The 20,334-nt window shown below is 41.6% G+C and overlaps 3 protein-coding genes across 3 annotated transcripts; 1 reads left to right on the forward strand and 2 right to left on the reverse strand.

Moving 5' to 3' along the window:
- Positions 1–39: 39 nt before the first annotated feature.
- msh5 (mutS homolog 5) lies at positions 40–14,794 on the forward strand. Its single transcript, XM_058648818.1, has 26 exons — positions 40–148; positions 1,033–1,146; positions 1,234–1,357; positions 1,470–1,550; positions 1,819–1,872; positions 1,980–2,101; positions 2,227–2,336; positions 2,654–2,689; positions 3,295–3,377; positions 3,459–3,504; positions 3,916–4,054; positions 4,433–4,495; positions 4,627–4,755; positions 4,838–4,910; positions 4,990–5,099; positions 5,278–5,358; positions 5,474–5,561; positions 5,685–5,752; positions 6,634–6,752; positions 6,829–6,955; positions 7,416–7,565; positions 7,718–7,792; positions 9,197–9,343; positions 10,322–10,459; positions 10,538–10,611; positions 10,691–14,794. Exons 2-26 carry the CDS (start codon positions 1,045–1,047, stop codon positions 10,809–10,811), a joined length of 2,460 nt encoding a protein of 819 aa, XP_058504801.1. The 5' UTR covers positions 40–148; positions 1,033–1,044; the 3' UTR covers positions 10,812–14,794.
- Positions 11,211–13,298, reverse strand: LOC131471297 (sperm acrosome membrane-associated protein 4-like). Its single transcript, XM_058647795.1, has 4 exons — positions 13,220–13,298; positions 11,485–11,652; positions 11,262–11,390; positions 11,211–11,215 (listed from the first exon to the last, which is right to left on the reverse strand). Exons 1-4 carry the CDS (start codon positions 13,272–13,274, stop codon positions 11,211–11,213), a joined length of 357 nt encoding a protein of 118 aa, XP_058503778.1. The 5' UTR covers positions 13,275–13,298.
- Positions 14,795–17,114: 2,320 nt separating the features above from the next.
- Positions 17,115–20,124, reverse strand: LOC131471552 (uncharacterized). The gene is made up of 2 exons (XM_058648159.1): positions 19,825–20,124; positions 17,115–18,066 (listed from the first exon to the last, which is right to left on the reverse strand). Exon 2 carries the CDS (start codon positions 18,050–18,052, stop codon positions 17,234–17,236), a length of 819 nt encoding a protein of 272 aa, XP_058504142.1. The 5' UTR covers positions 18,053–18,066; positions 19,825–20,124; the 3' UTR covers positions 17,115–17,233.
- Between the last annotated feature and the right edge of the window lie 210 nt (positions 20,125–20,334).

Raw genomic sequence — 20,334 nt, forward strand, 5'->3', positions numbered from 1 at the left:
CATTAGTCCCAAATGATGAAAAGTTTTCTTTCTATCTTGATTATCGTTGATTATCCTATCGATTGTGCACTGGAAACACATGCAGCTTGTTGACAGTTGAGAGAGAGTCAAAGCTTCCTTCTTTCCGTTGTTGGTCAGGTTTTAAAAGGTAAATGCTTCTTATTGTTTTTAACTATAATAACTCGTGTAGGTTTATGACAAGGAACCAAAATCAAAAGGTAAAATAACGCTGTAATTTGGGTTAAACGGGGCTAGCTTGCTTACATTGGCCACATTAAGCTAGCTAAAGCTAGCATTACATGTCTGTCGTAAAAGTGCTTGGAAAAAGTAGCGGGAAATGGATAAATTAATATCTGTATGTCTCAGGGGTTTAAGTTTTGGGATGTTAGGTCTTTATGAGTTTTAATTTGCTTAATAATGTCATTAAAATATCACTATAAGATAAGTAGAGTGCTTATAATTCTGACACTGTTTAATTTTTGTCAGAAGTAAAATTTTGATTGTAGGACTGTATTTATACTACAATAAAATTGCTCACAAATTGTTCATTGTGGTGGGTGTTTTAGAGCGATTTAATAGTCTGTTAAGCAGTTGTCACAATTATTATGACATAAATTAGGAATTGGACAATAATCTGATGCAACCTTGTATCTCGATAGCATTCACTATACTTTTATTATAGTGAATTTTCATAATTGTGAATAGGGGAAAATGTTGCTATTTAATATGAATGACTTGGAAACGCAGTCCTGTTGGTTTATTTTGAAGTGCCGCAAGGAAGCGTCTCCATCTCTTCTGTCATTCTATTGATTATATTTTTAAGATTTATTTTTTTCACCATAAAAATATCACACAGACAGTGACCAGCTGGTTAAATACAGTTGAGCATTTAGTAGCTAAAAATAGTCAGATTCTTGATGACTAAAAGAGACTATTGACTTATCTCATGAATCTCCATAACTGTTGATATTAACACACTCAGTTTAACTGATGTAGAACATTAAATTATCTTAACTTGGCATTTTTTCACAGACACAACTGTTCATGGCAGCACTAGAAGGTCAGAGAGGAGGAGAACGAGGAGGAAGTGGTGAACCAACATTTGTTTCCCTTGGCATAAATGAAGAGGAAGGAGAATCACCTGCAGTAAGCTCAGGCATCACACCCACCAGCTTAGAAGTAGACTATTCCAACACTCCATGCATATATTACATGTTATGTATGTATTTATAGATTTTACTCAGTGTTTTGGCTCAGCATGGTCAGGTGGGCCTCTGCTTCTATAACAGTGAGGACTCCACTTTACACTATATGATGGACACGCCTGACAACCATGAGCTCCACCTGCTGGCCAGAGGTAAACACACCTGTTGACAAAATAAACATTTCTTTCTCAAACGGACTTCAGATCTTGTTTTTTTAATGGTCCAAATAGTGAAATAATCATGACTAATTGCCCCTTTTTTCAGTTATCCAGGAGGTTAGTCCCCACATAATCATTACCAGTGCAAAGCAGGAGCGCTGCATGACCCGCTTCCTGCATCAACTGGGTGAGATGTGCGGAGAGAAGGGAAAACATAAAAACGTCACAAAGATTTGTTTTGATATGATGTGCACAAGCTGTTTCTGGGTCAAGGCGTTCAGTAAGATAAGGGATACTTGATACTATAACCGCAAGTTGTGTTAAGAAAGAAGAGTATCTGTATAAGTATTTCATAAGAAAACACAGTATAGTTCACAATGTAAAATTATACTTTAAACTACTTTCATTTTGATGATGTCTTTCATGTTATCCATATCCTCTCTGTTGTATCCCAGGTTCAAATCCAGACTACAATCCAGAGGTGGTTACTTATCCATATGTTGACTTTGGTAAACAGATGTCCTCTCATAATATTCAAACATTAGTTTTAGGCTTGATTTTTGTATTAAATTTGAATGATTTTCTGCAAAAAGTGGCTTAATTTTAATTGTCACAGGTCTGGAGGTCAGTAAGCAGAGGCTGCTTGCTGCCCATCTGCCTTTCGTTCCTGCTTCCATTTCTGAGAGAGACAAAATGTCGTACCTTTCCTCCTGTATCTCCTTTGACTCTCCCTTGATGGTGAGTCTCCTGTTTACACCTAATTCTTTCTTTTAGTCATCCTGTCCTACTGCAGGAGCTGGTTTCACAAACTGTCAATCATTTGCTTCTCTGAACATTTGTCTGCATGTGTGTCTTTTATGAAGCTGAGGACTGTGGGCGCTTTGCTCAAATGTTTGGACAGGAGGAGAGTGGGAGTAGAACTGGAAGACAGCAGTGTTAGAGTTCCTATCCTTCAGTTCAACACCTACACACTGTAAGGCGCATAAATGTTGCTATTCACACACACACACACACACACACACACACACTCTGGACTGTGATTACACATTTTCTATAATGAGAACGCTGAAACTGTTTTTTCAATGAAGAATGGCTTTTAACTGCTCTCTGAATCATTTACTTACAGCGTTGCGTTTTCATATTCACATATATCACATTTACTGTATTCACATTTTGCCTGCATTTCTTTGCCACTTTTTAAAAAAGAAAGATAAATCTCTCTTTTGTAATGCAGTAATTTCCATGAACGATAAATGTATAAAAAAAAATACATTGTGCTTCATCCTATAGGAGAGGTGTGGTGTATATTGATCAAGACACATACAGGTATGGATGTGTTAAGAATGTACACTTTGAAATTTAGTCTATACAAATCTTTGTCATAAACCTCTCATTATTCTCTTGAAATAGTTGATTAGGAAATGTGAGAACAGGTTGCAGATCATTTACATATATGTTGGAGCTGCCCGGTCATTTGGCCGGTATTACAGAGCATTTTTGGTGATGTAATGGAGTATTCTTTCTCCACAATATACCTGGGTAACATCGCAGCTAATCTATCAGCATAAGACAAGTATTAAATAAATGATTAGCAACCACTAAGAACGGGTAAGTGGATTTGTATATGTCAAATTCCAAATAAACCCCATGTATTCCCAACAGTGTCCATGACACTGAAATTGCATAGGTGACCAACATTTTGTTCAACTGTTACAGTTTCTTGTTGTGCTTTGTTTTGTTTTTGTCTTGAAAATGGAAATGAAAAGTTGATTTAGCCAATAAAAAATAAATAAATAAAACAATAAGCTTTTTTTACATTTGACTAACTCTTCTGACATATCTATGCATTATGTTTAGTTATTTTGATTATACAAAAAAAAACCTTGCTTGATCAGGTTTTTCATAAACTGAGGTATTGTGTATTGTTCCAGTGTTCTGCAAATCTTCAAGTCAGAGCTTCACCCATCAGTGTACAAGCTGCATTCAGGGGAAAAAGAAGGACTCAGTCTTTATGGTGCACCACTTTTATTCATTTTACTTCTCTTACTATTGTTATTGTGTGATCACTAATGATTTTCTCTGTTGTTTCATACAGGTATATTGAACCGCTGCAGGTGTAAGTTTGGCTCCAGACTGCTCCGGTGAGAAACACCTTAGTCTATTCACACTCGGGCTTCAACTTTATTTGGGAAATTATCTTACCATTCAGAAAAGCACAATTATATCATTTCCATTAACAGTACAGAGAAAAATGTTCACTTCAAAGATTTCAAAGTCTTTAAGTAGACCTCTTGCTTCAAAAGCAAAGTATCTCAGCATTATGTTTGTCCCAGTATTTCTATGATTCCACTTCCTTTAATTTTTAATGGCACAACTACAAGGAGAAATGCATATCTGAAGTATTTACATCCAGAGAAGAGGAGAAAGAACATTTAATGGAATGGGCTTAAAGTTTGTCACGCTTTATTACTGTAAACAGGTAATTCAGTGTGCTCTACATCATACATGAAACTCAATAATCAATGTAATGTGATGTCCTGTTCTTCTGTCAGCCAGTGGTTTCTGCGGCCGACACAAGAGCTGACCGTGCTACACAGGAGACAGGAAGTGATACGATTCTTCACGTCTCCTCAGAACTCAGACATCCAGAGAACCCTGCAGTCCTCGCTACGCAACATCAGAAACATACCAGTAATGGCTCTGACCCAGTCACCTCTTTTTCTTCACACCTGTGACCAACTCATGTGTCACCACTTCATTAAAGATCCAGTGTGTAAGAATTAATGTGAGACTGCAGATTGTCACCCACCCCTTATTTCCCAAGTGTCTGAGGGAACCGTGGTGGCCTTTTCACACCAGAAAGTATGTACTTTTTGGTTTGTGTTGTAGGCTTCAGTTTCAAATGCAAAACACAGGCTCTGGCTACTTTGTGCATTCTTCCTATTCTAAGGCTATGAAAACCAAATGATTTATATATACACTGGACCTTTAAAATCATGTCAGCTGCTTGAAGCCTGTGTGTGTGTGTGTGTGTGTGTGTGTGTGCGTGTGCGTGTGCGTGTGGAGTAGACTCTTCTTCACAGGATGTCCCTCTCTCACACTAAAGTGACCGACTGGCAAAGTCTCTACAAGGTTGGAGGAGCATTATTAATGTACACACACACACACACACTTTCCATGTGACAGATTAAATGTGTTGATATTATGTGTGTGTGTGTGTGTGTGTGTGTGTGTGTGTGTGTGTGTGTGTGTGTGTTTGTCAGACGGTGTACAGCGCAGTGTGTATCCGGGACACAGTGCGACACCTGCCTCAATCCATTCAGCTTTTTCATGAAATCAGTGAGGGGTTCTCTGATGACCTCCACCATATCACCTCCATCATCAGCCGGGTTGTGAGTCACCATCTCGTTACACACACACACACACACCCCAGTGTTCATGAGTTTGAGTTTTTCTCTGATTTGGCACATGTAGGTGGACTTTGAAACCAGCATGACAGAGAACCGATTCACCATTAGACCAAATGTGGACCCGGCAATAGATGAGAGTAAGAACAGTGAAGTGTTGGTTTAATTTGTGAGACTTTGTATAGGCTGCTTGAATTGAACTCTCTCTCCCTTTGTCAGAGAAGAGGAGGATGATGGGATTGTCTGACTTCCTGACAGACGTTGCGAGAAGAGAGCTAGAACATCTGGATCATCACATTCCGTCCTGCTGTGTCATTTACATCCCTCTGGTCTGATGTTTATATCTACTCAGTTATGTCTTTGCAACAATTACACTTTTATTTAGTCATCTGGCTTGTGTCCTTGTGTTGTGGTGGGGTTCATAATATCACATATTGGGGAAACTGTCTGTCTGGACCATATACTGTTTATAAGTGGTCATATTTTTATGTTTGATTCTCCACACAGATTGGATTCCTGCTCTCCATTCCTCGCCTGCCCAGCATGGTGGAGAGAGAGGACTTTGAGATAGAGGGGCTTGATTTTATGGTTTGTTTGAGATGCATCTTGTTTGTTTCTGTTTTTCTAAGTAGCAAAATTGCACATGTTTTTATCATCTACATTATCATGTGTGTGTGTGTGCGCGTGTGTGTATGTTGGCTAGTTTCTGTCAGAAGACCGTCTGCACTACCGCAGCCAGAGAACCAAGGAGCTAGACAACCTCTTAGGAGACTTACACTGTGACATAAGAGGTATTTTACTTTTTCACTAATCATAAATATTGACCTGAGAGCTGCATGTGCACCCGACACTTTTACCCCACACACACTTCCCTTCCCAAAACCTCTACTGATGTTATACTTCCTCTCCCTCAGATATGGAGACAGCCGTAATGACACAACTGCAGAACACAGTTCTGGAGAGGAGCAGCTCCCTTTACAAGGCTGGTTTGAGTCACTGTGCTATTCCACATTCAGTATTCAAAATATGACTCGGATTAAATGACTGTTCATGTGAAACTGTGTGGGTGGATTTTTGCTGTGTGTGTTCTTCAGCTGGGATGTGTTGTTCATTTTGATTCTAACGCAGCAAATGAAACCATTGCAGGTTCTTTTCAAGTGACGTGATATTTGTCTTGATGAATGCATACAGTAGATAATGATGAATGCTGTAACTGCAAGTTATTTTAGTATTGGCAGAATAAGCATAAGGGCAGATGATAAATGAAAGTTTTACTGATTGTGGCTGTGGTTTGAATTATCTTGCTGTTAGACTGATTGCAGCTTTGTTATTAGATTTGTCCAGAGGAAAGATTTTCAGGGTTTGCCATTATGACACTTAACAAGCATCTCTCTGTTGCCCTTGTTTTAGCCCGGAAAACTACAGGTGTTACAAATAACATGAACAATGAGTCTGTTCAGTTAATCCAAGTCAGGACAGTGTGGCAGTGAACCAGCATGAAACCTGAAACAGAGGAGGCTCATTGGATGTCAGTCATCATTATGTCAATATGTCTGCCATTAAAAAGCATTATATGTGTTTTTCATTAAGCTCTTCTTTAGCTCATTTTGACAGGTCACAGTAGGAATTAGAAGCCATCATTAACATCAGTAATACATGTGCTTTCCCTGTTAAAACATGTCAAAATGCCTGCTGTACAAAGGGCACATTGTCTAAACACCTGAAGGAAAATCTACAGTTATATAATACAATTAAAACATTTCAAAAAATATATATATAATACTTATAATAGACACTGCTTTGTCGTTGGTAAGAAGACATTTTTAAAGGACATGCAGCTTATTTGATGTGTGTGTCGTGTAGGTTCTGGATCTCGCTGCCGAGCTCGACTGTCTGATGGCGATGAGCAACGCCTCCCAGGAGTACAGCTATACCTCACCCAAGCTTTCCAGCCACAGGACGATGGCAATCACACAGGGCAGGTAGGCACTCAGACGTAAGATGGGAACAGTTATTGCTGTTCAGATTTGTAAATTTGAGTATTTAACTGCTTTCTAGACATCCACTGTTGGAGCTGTGCTCTCCAGTGTTTGTGGCGAACTCCCTCCAGAGCTCAGAGTCACAGGGCAGAGTCAAGATCATCACTGGACCCAACTCATCTGGAAAGAGCATCTACCTCAAACAAGTAGGAAAACGTCTATTACCTCAGTAACCTGTGCAACAATAAGCTGCTCTGATCTTCTCTAAGTCAGTCATAGTCAGACATAAGGGCTATTGATTTTTTTTCCCGTATGTTGAAACAGTGTGTGAGCGTCTTAGTTTCCTGTTTACCTAAAATCCGTTTGTGAGAAAGATTTGCAGCGTGGGGAATGATATAAACAGACTACATCGTTCAGTTCATATTTACTGAAAATATAGCATACCACTTAGTTAGAATGGGGTAAGTTCAGGAAGAAATCAGCCTGAAAAAGAGGAGGCCATGTGAGAGTGAATAAACATGAGCTCATTGATTCATTTTATGAATTATTAGAAGAAGCGTTTGTAGTGGGGAGAGTATTCACTTTCTCTCTTGTGTTCATACCACCAGATATGTAATGTGACCCTCACTTTGTGACTTATCTTTATGACTGATTTGGCCTTGGCAGGTGGGTCTGATTGTGTTCATGGCTCTGATTGGTTCAGACGTGCCGGCGAAGGAGGCAGAGATCGGTTTAGTTGACGGGATCTTCACCCGCATGCAGAGCAGAGAGTCTGTGTCTTTGGGCCTCAGCACCTTCATGATTGACCTCAACCAGGTACACTCACATACACACACTCACACTGTACCACACTCCACATTGTGTACATGTTTAATAAAGCAACTCTTGCTAATAACTGTAAGATACACACACACACACAAGGCACCAAAAGCAAACAAAATGTAACGGTTTGTGTCTCTTTACTCCAGATGGCCCACGCTCTTAACAGCAGTACTGGCAACTCATTAGTTCTCATCGATGAATTTGGAAAAGGAACTAACACAGTAAGAGGAAGCTGTTCCAGCACTCTGTGAATGGACAACATATGTACACTATACTCATAACAAGGACACACAGTGTTATTAATGTCAGGCACCTTGAACCAGTCCCAGCCAAGTTTAATGCTGCACTATAAACACGTTAATTGTCCAGCACAACATGTCCCACTCATCAGCCAATGGTAACACTGAAATGGTAACACTGTTAAATGTTTTTCAGCAGTATATACATTTACATTTATTCATTTTTTTTATGTCATATAATGAACTGTAATGCCAAATGTTATGTATATAAACACATTTTAAGGGTCCAGTTTATAAGATTTAGCGACTCTCCCAAGCGTGACTACAGTGGCATTTGCATAACAGGGAGGATTAAAGGCCCTTGAAACAGGCCCTTGTTACTTATTCTCAGCAAATGGGTAGTAAATTAAATTTCTGCCAGTAAACCCCCCCAAATGTTACTCACTGGACCTTTAAATATGACAGCTTTTATTTTGTACAGTATACATCGACGTACAGTATAGTTTGTGTATTATTTTTGGTAAGTGGAGCATATTTATTGCACTAAAACAAGGAAGTGTACAGAAATCATTATGTTCTGAGTATCACTGCATCCCCTGTCGTCCATCACTGTCTGACACGTTACCCTGGAGAGGGACCACAAAAGTCCAAAACAATTTTATTTGTCTGAGGAAGGAAAAGAGGCGTGGGAGGCAGAAGCCAAACAACACAACAAAAGAAAATTGCCAGTTAACGTTGAGTTAGTTCTGTCTTGGGTCCTGGCTTATGGATCATGATTTTTTTTTGATTGATAACTTTAACTCAACTAAACAAAATGAGAAAGACACTGTGTCAAAGAAACAGACAGACAGATATTACCATCAGGAGTTGTAGCAAAGGTTCTTGAGGTTGAATTTCTAAAACGTATGAATGGAAGTGTGACCAAAGGCAAATCCAATATAACAACAATTCGTAATGCTTGTGTTTAAAATTGTTGTGGCTTGCCTTTTTTGTCTTTATTAGGAAGCATTTCCTGTCTGCCCTTCCACTGCCGCAGGGTTTCTGTTTGTCAATGCTTGGCTTGATATACTGTGCATTAATAACTTAAATTAAACAAGATGTCTGGCTGAGTTTCATGTGAATATGAAATATACTATCCTGCAATGCAATTAAGTAAACATTATCTTGTTGAAATGCTGCACTAATCAGTCATTGAGAAAGGGGAACATCTGGTGTGGATTTTCTTTCACCTCCAAACCAATTTGTTTTTGGCAGCAACTTCAGTGTGAGACTATCAAGGCTTTGTGTAAAGAGCTTTTCCTGAATTAAGACTGAAGACTTTGGCCCACACCAGGATCCTCCTTCCTCTTTCAGAAACACAGCCAACAGTATAATGTTCTCCTTCAGGTAGACGGACTGTCCTTGCTGGCCGCATCGATCGCTCACTGGCTGAGCAAAGCTCCAGTGGATGTTCCTCTCATCTTATTGGCCACCAACTTCCACAGTTTGCTGCAGCTGGGCCTGCTCCCCTCCTCTACCCTGCTGTCCCTTCTGGTACTGAAAGATGCATCACCTGAGCTGAACTCAACTCACACACAATAGGCAAAGTGTTTATGCAAACCTTTAGCTGGTTTTCATCATGTTAAAGCTACAGGGCAGCCCCCCCCCCCAGTAACCCTGAATAATTACCAAAACACTGCCAGCTTGTCTATCTCACCAAATGCCTCTCTCTCTCTCTCTCTCTCTCTCTCTCTCTCTCTCTCTCTCTCTCTCTCTCTCTCTCTCTCTCTCTCTCTCTCTCACTCCCTCTCTCTCTGTGAGTGAGAGCCTTGACACACTTTTAGCCTTCTCTCTCTCTCACTCCCTCTCTCACACTCTCTCTCTCTCTCTCTCTCCCTCTCTCTCTTTGAGTGAGAGCCTTGACACACTTTTAGTCTTCTGCTGTGCAAGGCAGATTTGTACTATACGTTTGTACTTTGTTAACTTTTGTGTTGTGTATGTGATGTTCAATGTGGCATTACTACTCCAGACTTTGTCCAGGAAACTTGGAGCTGCGTGGTGCAGGAACAGCAGCAGCTGTGACTGAGCACATGTAAGCATGTTGTCATGCAGCTGTTTAGGGGAGCGCTTGATTTGTTTGGTGTTCTATTGGCAGAGCACATGTTTTCAGGAATGGATCACATTCATGAGAAGCCCTAGTCTTGACTGATCACAACACAATTGTGGACGTACTGAACGTGCGGGTTTCTTTGTCACTTATTGGCGTTTCCAGCCGTAGTCCAACTGTTTTGCTTCACTAGTGCCAAGTAGCTGCTGTGCTTCCTCCTTGTCTACGTCACTCTTGACCTAAAGTGCATCACTCTGTGTGCCGCGCAGGAAATGAAAGTCGTGCAGAGCTGATAGTCTGAATCAGCATTGTGTGATCCCATTTGGCAATAGTTTGTTTATATTTAGAAGTGACACACTACAGCTTTTACACCAGTACATGGTTATTTTATACATATATGTGTTTATGATTTATGTGTGTGTTAGACTCTAGAGACAGCAGTGGATGGAGATGAGTTGGTGTTTCTGTACCAACTAAAAGAAGGAATCTGTCACTCCAGCTATGCTGCCAACATCGCCACACTGGCAGGCCTGCCAGTTAGTCTTGTGCAGAGAGGAGTGGAGGTAAACACACACATACTGTGGTGTACACAAGTGTGCTTGTACTGTATAAAGTGACAGTTTGTGTGTGTCTTTGGTCAGGTGTCTGAACTGTACAGGACAGGGAGGCCCATTAAACATATCGACAAAGCATCATCAGATGAGCAGGCAAGCAGGTTTGTTGAACTTTAACTGATCCTTTATGCTCACACTTGAGTGTAGTGTGTGACATGACTGCATGTGTGTTACCAACAGGTGTCAGGCTGTTGTGGAGAAGTTTCTGAATCTAGACCTGGAAGACAAAGACTTGGATCTGCACAGCTTCATGAAAGAGGAGTTCCTGCCCTCTGCTGGAGAGCTGCTGAACCGCAGCTGAACAGTTGTACTTTGTGGTCAGTTTGTTTCTTCGTTCCTCACTGTTTTCAGATGTTACTGAGAGTGAACAGGCTTGATGTTCTTCATGTGATGTTCTTCCTGGATGAATTACATTTATTTACATTACGCGACTAAAATGCTGTTGCAGTAACACTGTACAGAAATATTAAATAGCATGCCTAGGTTTATGTGGTTTACGTGTTGAAATACTCAAAATAAATACATTGATCCTATCATTAAAAGTAGCATGCACTAATTCAATCACACAAAAGACACACAGACTTTTACACAAACCTGTAAACGCTGACGCATTTTACAGTTTATTATTATTAATATTACTGTTATTATTATTATTATGATCCTACTAAGGCTTCAGTGACATGCCAGGTAGTTAGGAAAGCTACACTGAGGCACAGGGGAGTAAAGACTTGAAGTTTGTGTGCCGAGTTACAGAACGGTGTGTCACAGCAGTGTTTGGTCATGACGAAGATGGTGTTGTTAGGGAAGAGTGCCACTGTTGTCTCTACACCACACTCCTCTGCCTTTGCACAACCCAACGTCTTCACATCCAGAACATCAGCTAGGGAAACAAGACAGTGTTCAGTGTAAGATAGTTAGGTAGATAATTAATTAAAAAAAAATCCAAAATACAGTTATGTCAATGTTAAACACACCGGCTTTCCCTCGGCCTGTGAAGCACCGCTCGCCAAGGCTGCAGTTGGTTTGGGTGGTGTAGCAGGCGTCCCAGAAGCCCAGGTCACAGCGGAAACACTCGAGCAACTCCTTCTCTTCCAGTGATCCCTCTATGTCCATGAGCAGCTCTGATTGCTCTTTCTCCTCACCTGAACAGAAAACATTCCCGTTTACTTCAGAAAACTCAATTAGTTAATTATATTTAACCCAGTGAGTCTCACTCAGGTGGGAAACCTCCTCTGCGGAGGAGAACTGGCCAAAGCTTTTATGTAATCACTTGTTGGACACATTATTATTCAGGGGTTGCTGAATGTGTGAAGTGCTGGAGTGTTGCTGCGGGGCATCAAGCCAAACTGATGAGCCACATTCTGCCAAGCACTAAAGCATCTTGGAAATATTTAGTTTATACTGTGGCAGTCTGGAATTTGTTTCTTTGACTGGGTGACTTGAGCTATTTAGTGTGCTCCAAGCCTTAGGGAGCATCATGTTTTTATTAACAGATACTGGAATTAATAGAAAACACAGTGGAGGAGTTGGATTCTTCCTGTCACATTGTACTGAACAGTCTCTTTGAAAAGAAAGGAGTCTGTCTTGGATCTTCGGCTACTTTTCTTGTCAAGAAAGTTTCCCAAATGTCCATCAGACAAGAGTGAAAATGTATTTTGAGGACCTTTCAAGAGAAACACATACAATACAAATAACATTACACAAAATGAACATGACCTATTAGAATGAAAGCAGCAATCGTCAGTTGCAAAGTGGCTGGATTCTGCACTGCTGCAGTCTAAGGAAGGACTAATCTCCTCCTCATGGCCATAAGATGTTTTTCAGTGAGACTCTCAATCCTTATCCCCTCTCATCTTGTTAGCTAGTGCTAGCTCAGGTTTACAATTTGTCAAATGAGAGTAAAAACACAGCTCATTGTGATGAGAACACAGCAACATATCATCATAGCCTTATGATTTATATCTTTACTCCATTGTCTACTAAAAATGCAAACTTTGACTCTACATTAATACAATAAATTCTACTTTATTAATAACGTAACTTGTCGATATTGGAGGATGAACACTAGTGCTGTTTGATTATGTCTCGTTTACATTTGCTGTATAAAACTGAGTGTAGACTAAGCTGTATCCTCTAAAATGAACATAAAGGTTAAGTGTAAGTGAATACTTTCAACAAAATGATTTATTATAAAGCTAAATGGTTAATCCGTTGATTCCACACATGTAAAGGTTTTGCATCCAGTTAAATATGTCAGGGGTCTTGGTCAGACAGCACTTTGGACCTTGATCGAGGTTTTTCCCTCATTGTTTTATAGAAGAAGACTGACTGTAAATCAATACAATAACACTGAGTGGAAAATCCAAATGAGTTGCAAAGCTAGATAGTTGTAAGACTGTCGTCTTTGAATGCATTTGAATTATTTAGTACGTAATAACCTGGGACTTCGAATCGTGTCATATATGGAAAAAGAAAAATAACATCTTTTATTTCACAAATCCTGAAGGCTATTGATTGAGCATATGGTAAGGTTACTTGATATTGATTTTTAATGAATTAACCAATCAAACCCTTGAATATACATAACCCAGTTATATTCATTGCTGTTGTTGAACACTGAGGTATAAAATCAACAGGTTCTAGTAGAAATACAATTTTAAAATTAGATATACTACGGGGGACTACTGTGCACCTACTGTGTCCTCTTACCTTGAGCCACTGTGAGCATTATAACTGCAAAAACACAGAACATTAGTGGTCTCATGTTCAGCACGATCCGTCTTCCATGGGCAACACCATGAGCACTGCATATGAGACCGGAAGCAGGGCTGAAATTGGATTAGTCCGGAATACACCTGTTATCTGCCCTGTGCTGACCACAGCTATCACGACAGGCTGCAAACCATCAAACATGTGAATGTCTGCAAATGCAGAGGAGGTGGGAAAGTAGAGTTTGCCAGCCAGGATTTTATGTCATTTGGTTGATGCATATAAATGAAGGTCGTGACTGATCCTTCTGTTAGTGAAACTGCTGAATATCAGATGTGGACAAATGTCATGGAAAGCATTTCTCCATCCGTTTCTCCATCAATCCTTGTTTCTGCTGAAACGGATGAAGAAGGGAGAAGAAGAAAAAACACTTCCAAACTGTCATCTTTAGGCTGCTTGATCTTTAGCCGCTCTCTGCTCATCCAAAAAAATGTCGACCGATGCTCCTTACACTCTTAAGGAACAAAGAAATTGCATGCGCTCTGAGTCAGTGCATGTTTAAGCAGCTTACGGCCTACTGTCCGTCTGCTAAGATATGTATCACTGCATACACACACACACACACAGTGAAAGAGGAGGGATTCAGTTTGGTTATATCCTCAATGCAGCATAAAATGTGTCGCTGAATTATGTAATGCTGCTGCGTGCATGTGAATGCCAGGGTTTTCTTGAATTGACTGTTGCTGCAGTGATGTGTGCAGTACAGGTGTATGAAGATTCTGAAAATCCCCACCGGGCACAGAATTCTTTACATAACATGCAGTGTAATAACAATCATCAGCACAATTATGAATCCTTTTTTTTTTTTATTATGTGTGGATTTGTTGGTTATTTTTGATTGAGCATCTTCAATTCTTGAACCATTGCTGGGGCAAATAAACTGAAGATTGATATTTTCCCTGTCCTGTTAGGTGTCATGTTGGGAAGCTGCTCACTTTAGACAAAGAGGCTGTTGTGGTGTTGTTGTTTTACTTCCTCCATTGATATAAATGAGCTGGATAAAATATTCAGAGCAGTTTCTCAGTGTTCACAGAAACTGCAGTCTCCAGGTGTGGATTGTTAATGTTTCAACAGGAACTGGACATAGGATTGAGCTTACGACCATATTTACTTTTAGCTGTCAGGTTTACCTAATACACTGGTGACTGTAGGAAAAAAATATGTAAATGTTAATGAAAGTAAATGTTATCGTAATTAAAATTCAAAACTGCTGAATTATAATTACCCCCAATAAAATGACAGGTCCAGTGTGTAAGAATAGGTGACACCTAATGGTGAGACTGTAGAGTGCTTCAAAAGGTGGACTCCTCCCCTAAAGCCTGCCCCACACAAGAGGACAATTGGCCAGATTTTGGTCCTGATCTGTTACAGAGTTGGAGCGTTACCCCACAGTAACCAATGAGAGTGAGTTGACCGGGAAACAGATGTTGCATACTTTTCTTTAGAACCATAACTTGTACGAGCCAAGTTGATTCAGCCAAGACTTCATCCACATTTTTTGCCTTTCACAACAGCTATTAACTGACGACGCCAACAGTCCACATCCATGTCTGTTTATATTCTGAAGTCACGTTAAATCACGCGGGTTTCTGTGAGATCCCAAATCCCTGAAATAATTTGATTAAACGCCAAGTGTGTGGTCCTGTGTTTCGTCTGGTCTGTGCTTTCTCAGGATTAAAAAACACTGAATATCGGTTACAAAGTCTGTTGTGTCTGTGGTCTCCCACGTTTTTTAAAATCAAGTCGGTTATGAAAATCCTCCCGTGTGGGGCAGACTTTAGTGCTCCCTTTCTCAAGCTCATAAGGGAACTATGGTGGCCTTCACATACCAGAAAAGACATAAACACTCTTTCACAATTCTCTCCACTCTTCCTCTTTCTGAGCCGTTTTCTTCCTTCTTCTTCTTTTTATGTGGGAGGAGCGGTTTTCATGTGCGTGGTAAGCTACTGCTTCATCTGTTTGGGTTGCCACAGTAACATGGCAGGACAAGATGGCCGCCTCTGCATTGCAAGGACCTTGCCTGAAGTACATATAGAAGACTAATTCTAAATGTTTTTTTTTATTTTAAGTAATGATACACTTGTACAAACATAATTATTTTTTGGCTCCTGATAGAAAGACACAGAAACCATGACATGATGCTGTGACATGATAACAGCTGTCAATCACACTGGTACACTATAATTCTTTATCATCTATTTTTCATAAGGTACAAAATTGACGTCACATTCTATTGAAGAAGAGCTGAGAGCATCAACTCAGAAGTAGGCTCAATTTCCCCAACACTTCCACTCAGTTTCTTCTTCAACAATTGGAGTCGCCCCCTGGTGGCTAACTGCTGCTTTTATCATACAAAACTGGAAGATGACATTCTTTTTATTTACAATCTGTGGTTTTTGCAGAGAAGGCCACACTATTTAACTGTATATATCTATGAAGAACTGTTTATATTACGGTGATAATTATTGTTTTTCTTGGCGCATCCTTTCTTTTTAACAAACGTCAACACCATGCGACTCTGAAGACTCATGTTCTCTGTATATAGGTCAGAGTGTGGAGACAGCTGCTTCTCTCAGTGTGAAGGACTCTCATGCAGCTTGTGACGAGACTCAGTCAAGATTCAGACAGTTATATATATTTAAACGCAGAAATGTAGAGCAGCGTACTGTACCAGCGCTAAACCCTGCACTGACTGTGTGTGAGAGAGAGAGAGAGAGAGAGAGAGAGAGAAATGGGTGCTGTTTTTAGTGAAAGAGTAAAATCTGTGGCTGCAAATTGCTGAACACTTCAGTCTCAGTCGTCATCTGGATGGCAGTATCCCAGCATGGGCCCGGACTATGAGGAAATGCTCTGCAGTCCTGAAGCACACATAAAAACCTTCACACTGATCCCCTGTGTAATTAGAGGCTGCAGGAGAAAATGCTGCTGATAATTAAAATCCTAGATTCCAAACTACCCCCCTCTACCCGTACCTCTCAGTCGGTTCAAACACACTCACTCTGACTTTACTGCGTCTGATGACAGTTTGCCGTGTGTTGTTTTCGCCTTATTTTCTCTGTTGTGCTGGTTGCAAAAAGCCAAGGGTTGAGAAGGAGGATTTGAATAAAGCGTAGGAATGAAGTGATGATAACAGAGGAGATGAAAGGTCAGGATGGTGGGAGAGAGAGTTGAGCTGTGTCAGGAATTACTCATACCAGACTCACCAGATTTTTTGCTTTATTAAAAAAAAAAAAAAAAAAAAAGTCACTGATCTTTTCCTCTCTGTCCAAACTCTTGATTTTTGCCTCACCACAATCTTAAAGGGAGAGAAAACTGAGCAGAAACACTAAAACATACATAGATGTCCAGTCCACACTTGCATGTGTACAAAGCATCACTTGGTATTTATAGTGTGGCTGTAGGTGTGGAGTGAGCGGAGTGTGCCCCTCTGTGCTTCTCTTGTTTATCCACAGAAACAGTTTCCTCAGATAAAGACCAGATTACTGTATGTGTGAGATTAGATAAAGACTCATTTAAGACCTAATCTGAATCCTCTTAACCGAACCTCTTGAACAAAAACAAATGTTCCTCTATGCGAGACTGTATTTGTGTGTGTGTGTTGTTGAGAGAGACCGAGTGTATGGCACCCAAATAACTTTTCACTAATCCTCCCTGTGTCCAAATATGGGCAGAAAAGCAGTGGCTTTAAGGATTTTTGGGCATGGTGAGTTCAAAGACAACGAGACGCAGGACTGACACGAAACAGCATCGCTTCGATCGCTCAAATGTGGCTGAGTCAGAGAGCGATGTAGGGCAAAAAACAACCTTCACAGACACTGACTCAGAGCCTCGCACACAACATTTAAGCTGTTTATTGAGGAATGCACGCTCTTGTCTTCTACACATGGAACTTCAATCTGCATCTCTTCATGCATGTTTCATGAGACAGTCGAGGTTCAGACCAGCAGGGGGTGGTCAGTGCTGAGGCGGCTGACGAGAGTCTGTCCGTATGTTGAAGTGGAGCTCACTAGAGTTGCACGAGTCTGAGTAAATGGAGTTGTGAGAGACGGACAGGCAGGGGGACGGAGGGTGGGGTGTCGGTTCCTGGTGGTGCAGAACTCGGGCAAGCAGGGTTGACCTCCCCTCCCTCTCCTCCTCCTCCTCCTCCTCCACCTCCTCCTCCTTTTCCCTTTTGTCCACCTTCTCTTTATCTCCTGCATCTCCAGAAGGCAGTGGTCTGCTGCTGACGAGCATGCAGGCGCTAGGCAGAGAAGGAGTAAGAGGAGAGACCCAGTTCTGGTTCGATAGGGGGAGTGTGTGGGCCGGTGTGGCCCAGAATCCCCGATCTCCGTCTTTACACTCCCAGCTGGGCTGCTCCTGTGAATCCTCCCAGTTGTATCCTACCTTCAGGTTCTCCAGGTCATCAGGTGTCCCGTGTCTGAGGTTTTCGCGGTCGCGATTCTCGTACAGTAGCGTGGCAGCGCAGATGAAGATGAACAGGCCGACTCCCATGACGACCGGCCCAGTCAGCTTCATCCTCTCTGCATGGGTGCTGCCGCGGCCTCCCACGGGCTTTGGTGCTGCGGACACATAACCCGCCACAGCGACGCTCAACCCCACCAGAACCACAAGCACTCCCAGCATAAGCCACACGCCGGGGGCAGAGCGCAGGGGCAGTTTGGTGTGAAGAAACTGGCCCCTCCTCAGCTGTCTGTGGCATGCTGGGAGGCAGGCAGGGGAGCACTGGGTGGAGTGGGAGGAGGTGGGGCTGCTGACTGGACTGGCTGTCGTCATCCTCTGGCTTCACACTGAACACAGAGAGAAATATAGTGTTATGTCACAGTTATCCTGAACAAAAAGAATTGTCATTTGTGGCAAGTCCTGTACTGTGGCGCTACTTGTTTACTGGTAGGTGTTGTTTTTACGTGCACTCGGGTATAAATCCCCACCAGATTCTTCCTGAGTGTCTTATTTTATGTTTCAAATCGAACACAGTAAAAAACTGTGTTTGCCCCTTTCAATCACCAACACCTGAGTAAAGTGACAGATGACCTCAAATAACCCAGCATGACCTCGGACCGGTGTCAGCCGCAGGCAGATTAAGAAATTAAATACAACCCCCTAGTGGTTGGGAGGGGGAATCTCACAAATAAAAATGAGACATGGCTCCTACAACATGGAGTTTTAGATTCATGAATGGAAATGGGCGGAGCCATCTGTCCAAAGTGTCTTCATTTGGTTTGTATCTGGTAAGCATTTTAAAGTGAAAAACAAGAATCATGAATTGGATCACTGTTCATTACGACATCCTGGAATGACTAGAAAGATGCAGGCTCCCCCTCGAGGCAACATAAATCACTAACAGTACGATCACGTCAGAGGGCTTGCAAGCGACGAATTAACATAAAAAGACAAGAAAAAATGTTGTGTGTGACATGATGTTTCTAAATGGTTCTGAATTATACCCACATTCCTGAAACTGAACTTCCGCCCCACCAGCAGGGGGAGTATAAGCCCCACTCACAGAGCAGAAAAACCATTTCAACAACTAAAGAAGTAATCGCCAAGGACAGGCTGACACCCCGACTCCTCTGCCTGACGGACCCTTCAGCTGTGAGCCGCTTGAACCAGACGTGTCCGAGGGAGCTGTAGCACCGTTCAGTTCTTCTTTGGTAGAAACGCGTCCTATTCCTTACGTCCAGACTTGTACCGCCACACAATGGTGAAGTGAGATACTACAGGACCCTGATGCGTGTGTATACCAGGGTCCGCGATATGCGATGCGATTGTAAGACGCGATATGTGGCATGTGCACGGGACTATACCACAAGGTTAAATCATGTCCAATTTCCACACTCTTGTTTTGGTCCTAAGACAAAATTAAGAAGACCGTGAAACCTTTTTGAGGTTATGTGAGGAAGTCCGCTTATACAACTTAATGCTAAAAAAAATACAAGGAAAATACAAATTCGGTTGATTTACTTGTGGAAAACGCGGTTAATGGAATGTGAGTTAGAGAATCCTAGACTGATGTGGAGCCTTGTTTGTGTATGATCAGAACCACAGTCATGGACACATACAAGCGGAACACACGTGGAACGTGGTGACTACGTTCCCACTTTTTTATGAAGGTAGTGGTATGTGGTAGCATATTAGATTCCTGACAATAAACCCTGCCACATGTCACACACTGGTCCTTTAATAATAACTAGTGCGGCGCCACCAGTGTTTGTGCAGGGACTCTCTCTGTCTCTGTGTCCGTGTCTCTGGAGTGAACTATTACTGATCCCACTCACTCACCCACTCACGCACTCACTCACGCACTCACTCACTCACTATCATGGGAATAAAAACGACTGACCCTTCCAGGACCTCACTGCGGTCATAAAAACATTATCACTACAGTAACTGAACTCACTGTTTAATTCCTCCAGGAGCGAGAGCCGGTGATTCAACAGTCAGATTTTTATATAAGCGCCTTTACGCATGAATCTTTAATGCTGTTTGGGGTTTGTTTTTTTTCCCCACTGCAATTCACTAACGCAGTCATCACTTCGTGTACTTGCCTTGTTTTGGACGTGACTCCAAAGCACAAACTGGATCCTCAACATGATCGACATAAATCAGCCAGAGTTGCGCGATTCCTCCCACTCCTCCACTTTGATCCTCTGGTGAATCCACACTTTTGTCTTTGAACCTAATGAAGACGCATTACATCCACGGTTTGTCTGTGTGTGTGTGTGTGTCTGTGACAACAACACCACTGCTGCTGCTGCTGCTGCTCAGTCTGAAATCAAGCTTTTATAGTAAATAACAGTCTCACTGAAAGTGGTGCAACGCTGCTCTGCCTCTCTGTTTCCTCACTGCCTGACAGTGGCTGTGCGCCTCTGCAGCCACAGAGTGTGTGTGTGTGTGTGTGTGGAGGAGGGGTCGTGGGAATATGTGGATGGTCCAGGCCAGTCCCACGGTGCAAACAGTTATTCTTATACAATATACAATGTTAGTGTGAGTGAGTGAAATAATAAGGTAAAATGAACATATTAAAGGAGCACACTTGATGGAGCCATGTAAGCCTA

This window comes from Solea solea, chromosome 13 (assembly GCF_958295425.1).
Source record: "Solea solea chromosome 13, fSolSol10.1, whole genome shotgun sequence".
In the NCBI taxonomy this organism is placed as follows: Eukaryota; Metazoa; Chordata; class Actinopteri; order Pleuronectiformes; family Soleidae; genus Solea; species Solea solea.

What these genes read in the sequence shown, in the direction of transcription:
- LOC131471297 (XM_058647795.1), bottom strand. Translation starts at nt 13,274, where the DNA reads ATGAGACCACTAATGTTCTGTGTTTTTGCAGTTATAATGCTCACAGTG. An exon ending in AATGCTCACAGTGGCTCAAG is followed by an intron (nt 11,653 to 13,219) that starts GTAAGAGGACAC and finishes TTTTCTGTTCAG; the next exon opens with GTGAGGAGAAAGAGCAATCA. An exon ending in CACAGGCCGAGGGAAAGCCG is followed by an intron (nt 11,391 to 11,484) that starts GTGTGTTTAACA and finishes TTGTTTCCCTAG; the next exon opens with CTGATGTTCTGGATGTGAAG.
- LOC131471552 (XM_058648159.1), bottom strand. Translation starts at nt 18,052, where the DNA reads ATGACGACAGCCAGTCCAGTCAGCAGCCCCACCTCCTCCCACTCCACC.
- msh5 (XM_058648818.1), top strand. Translation starts at nt 1,045, where the DNA reads ATGGCAGCACTAGAAGGTCAGAGAGGAGGAGAACGAGGAGGAAGTGGT. An exon ending in AGAAGGACTCAGTCTTTATG is followed by an intron (nt 3,378 to 3,458) that starts GTGCACCACTTT and finishes TGTTTCATACAG; the next exon opens with GTATATTGAACCGCTGCAGG. An exon ending in CTTACACTGTGACATAAGAG is followed by an intron (nt 5,562 to 5,684) that starts GTATTTTACTTT and finishes CCTCTCCCTCAG; the next exon opens with ATATGGAGACAGCCGTAATG.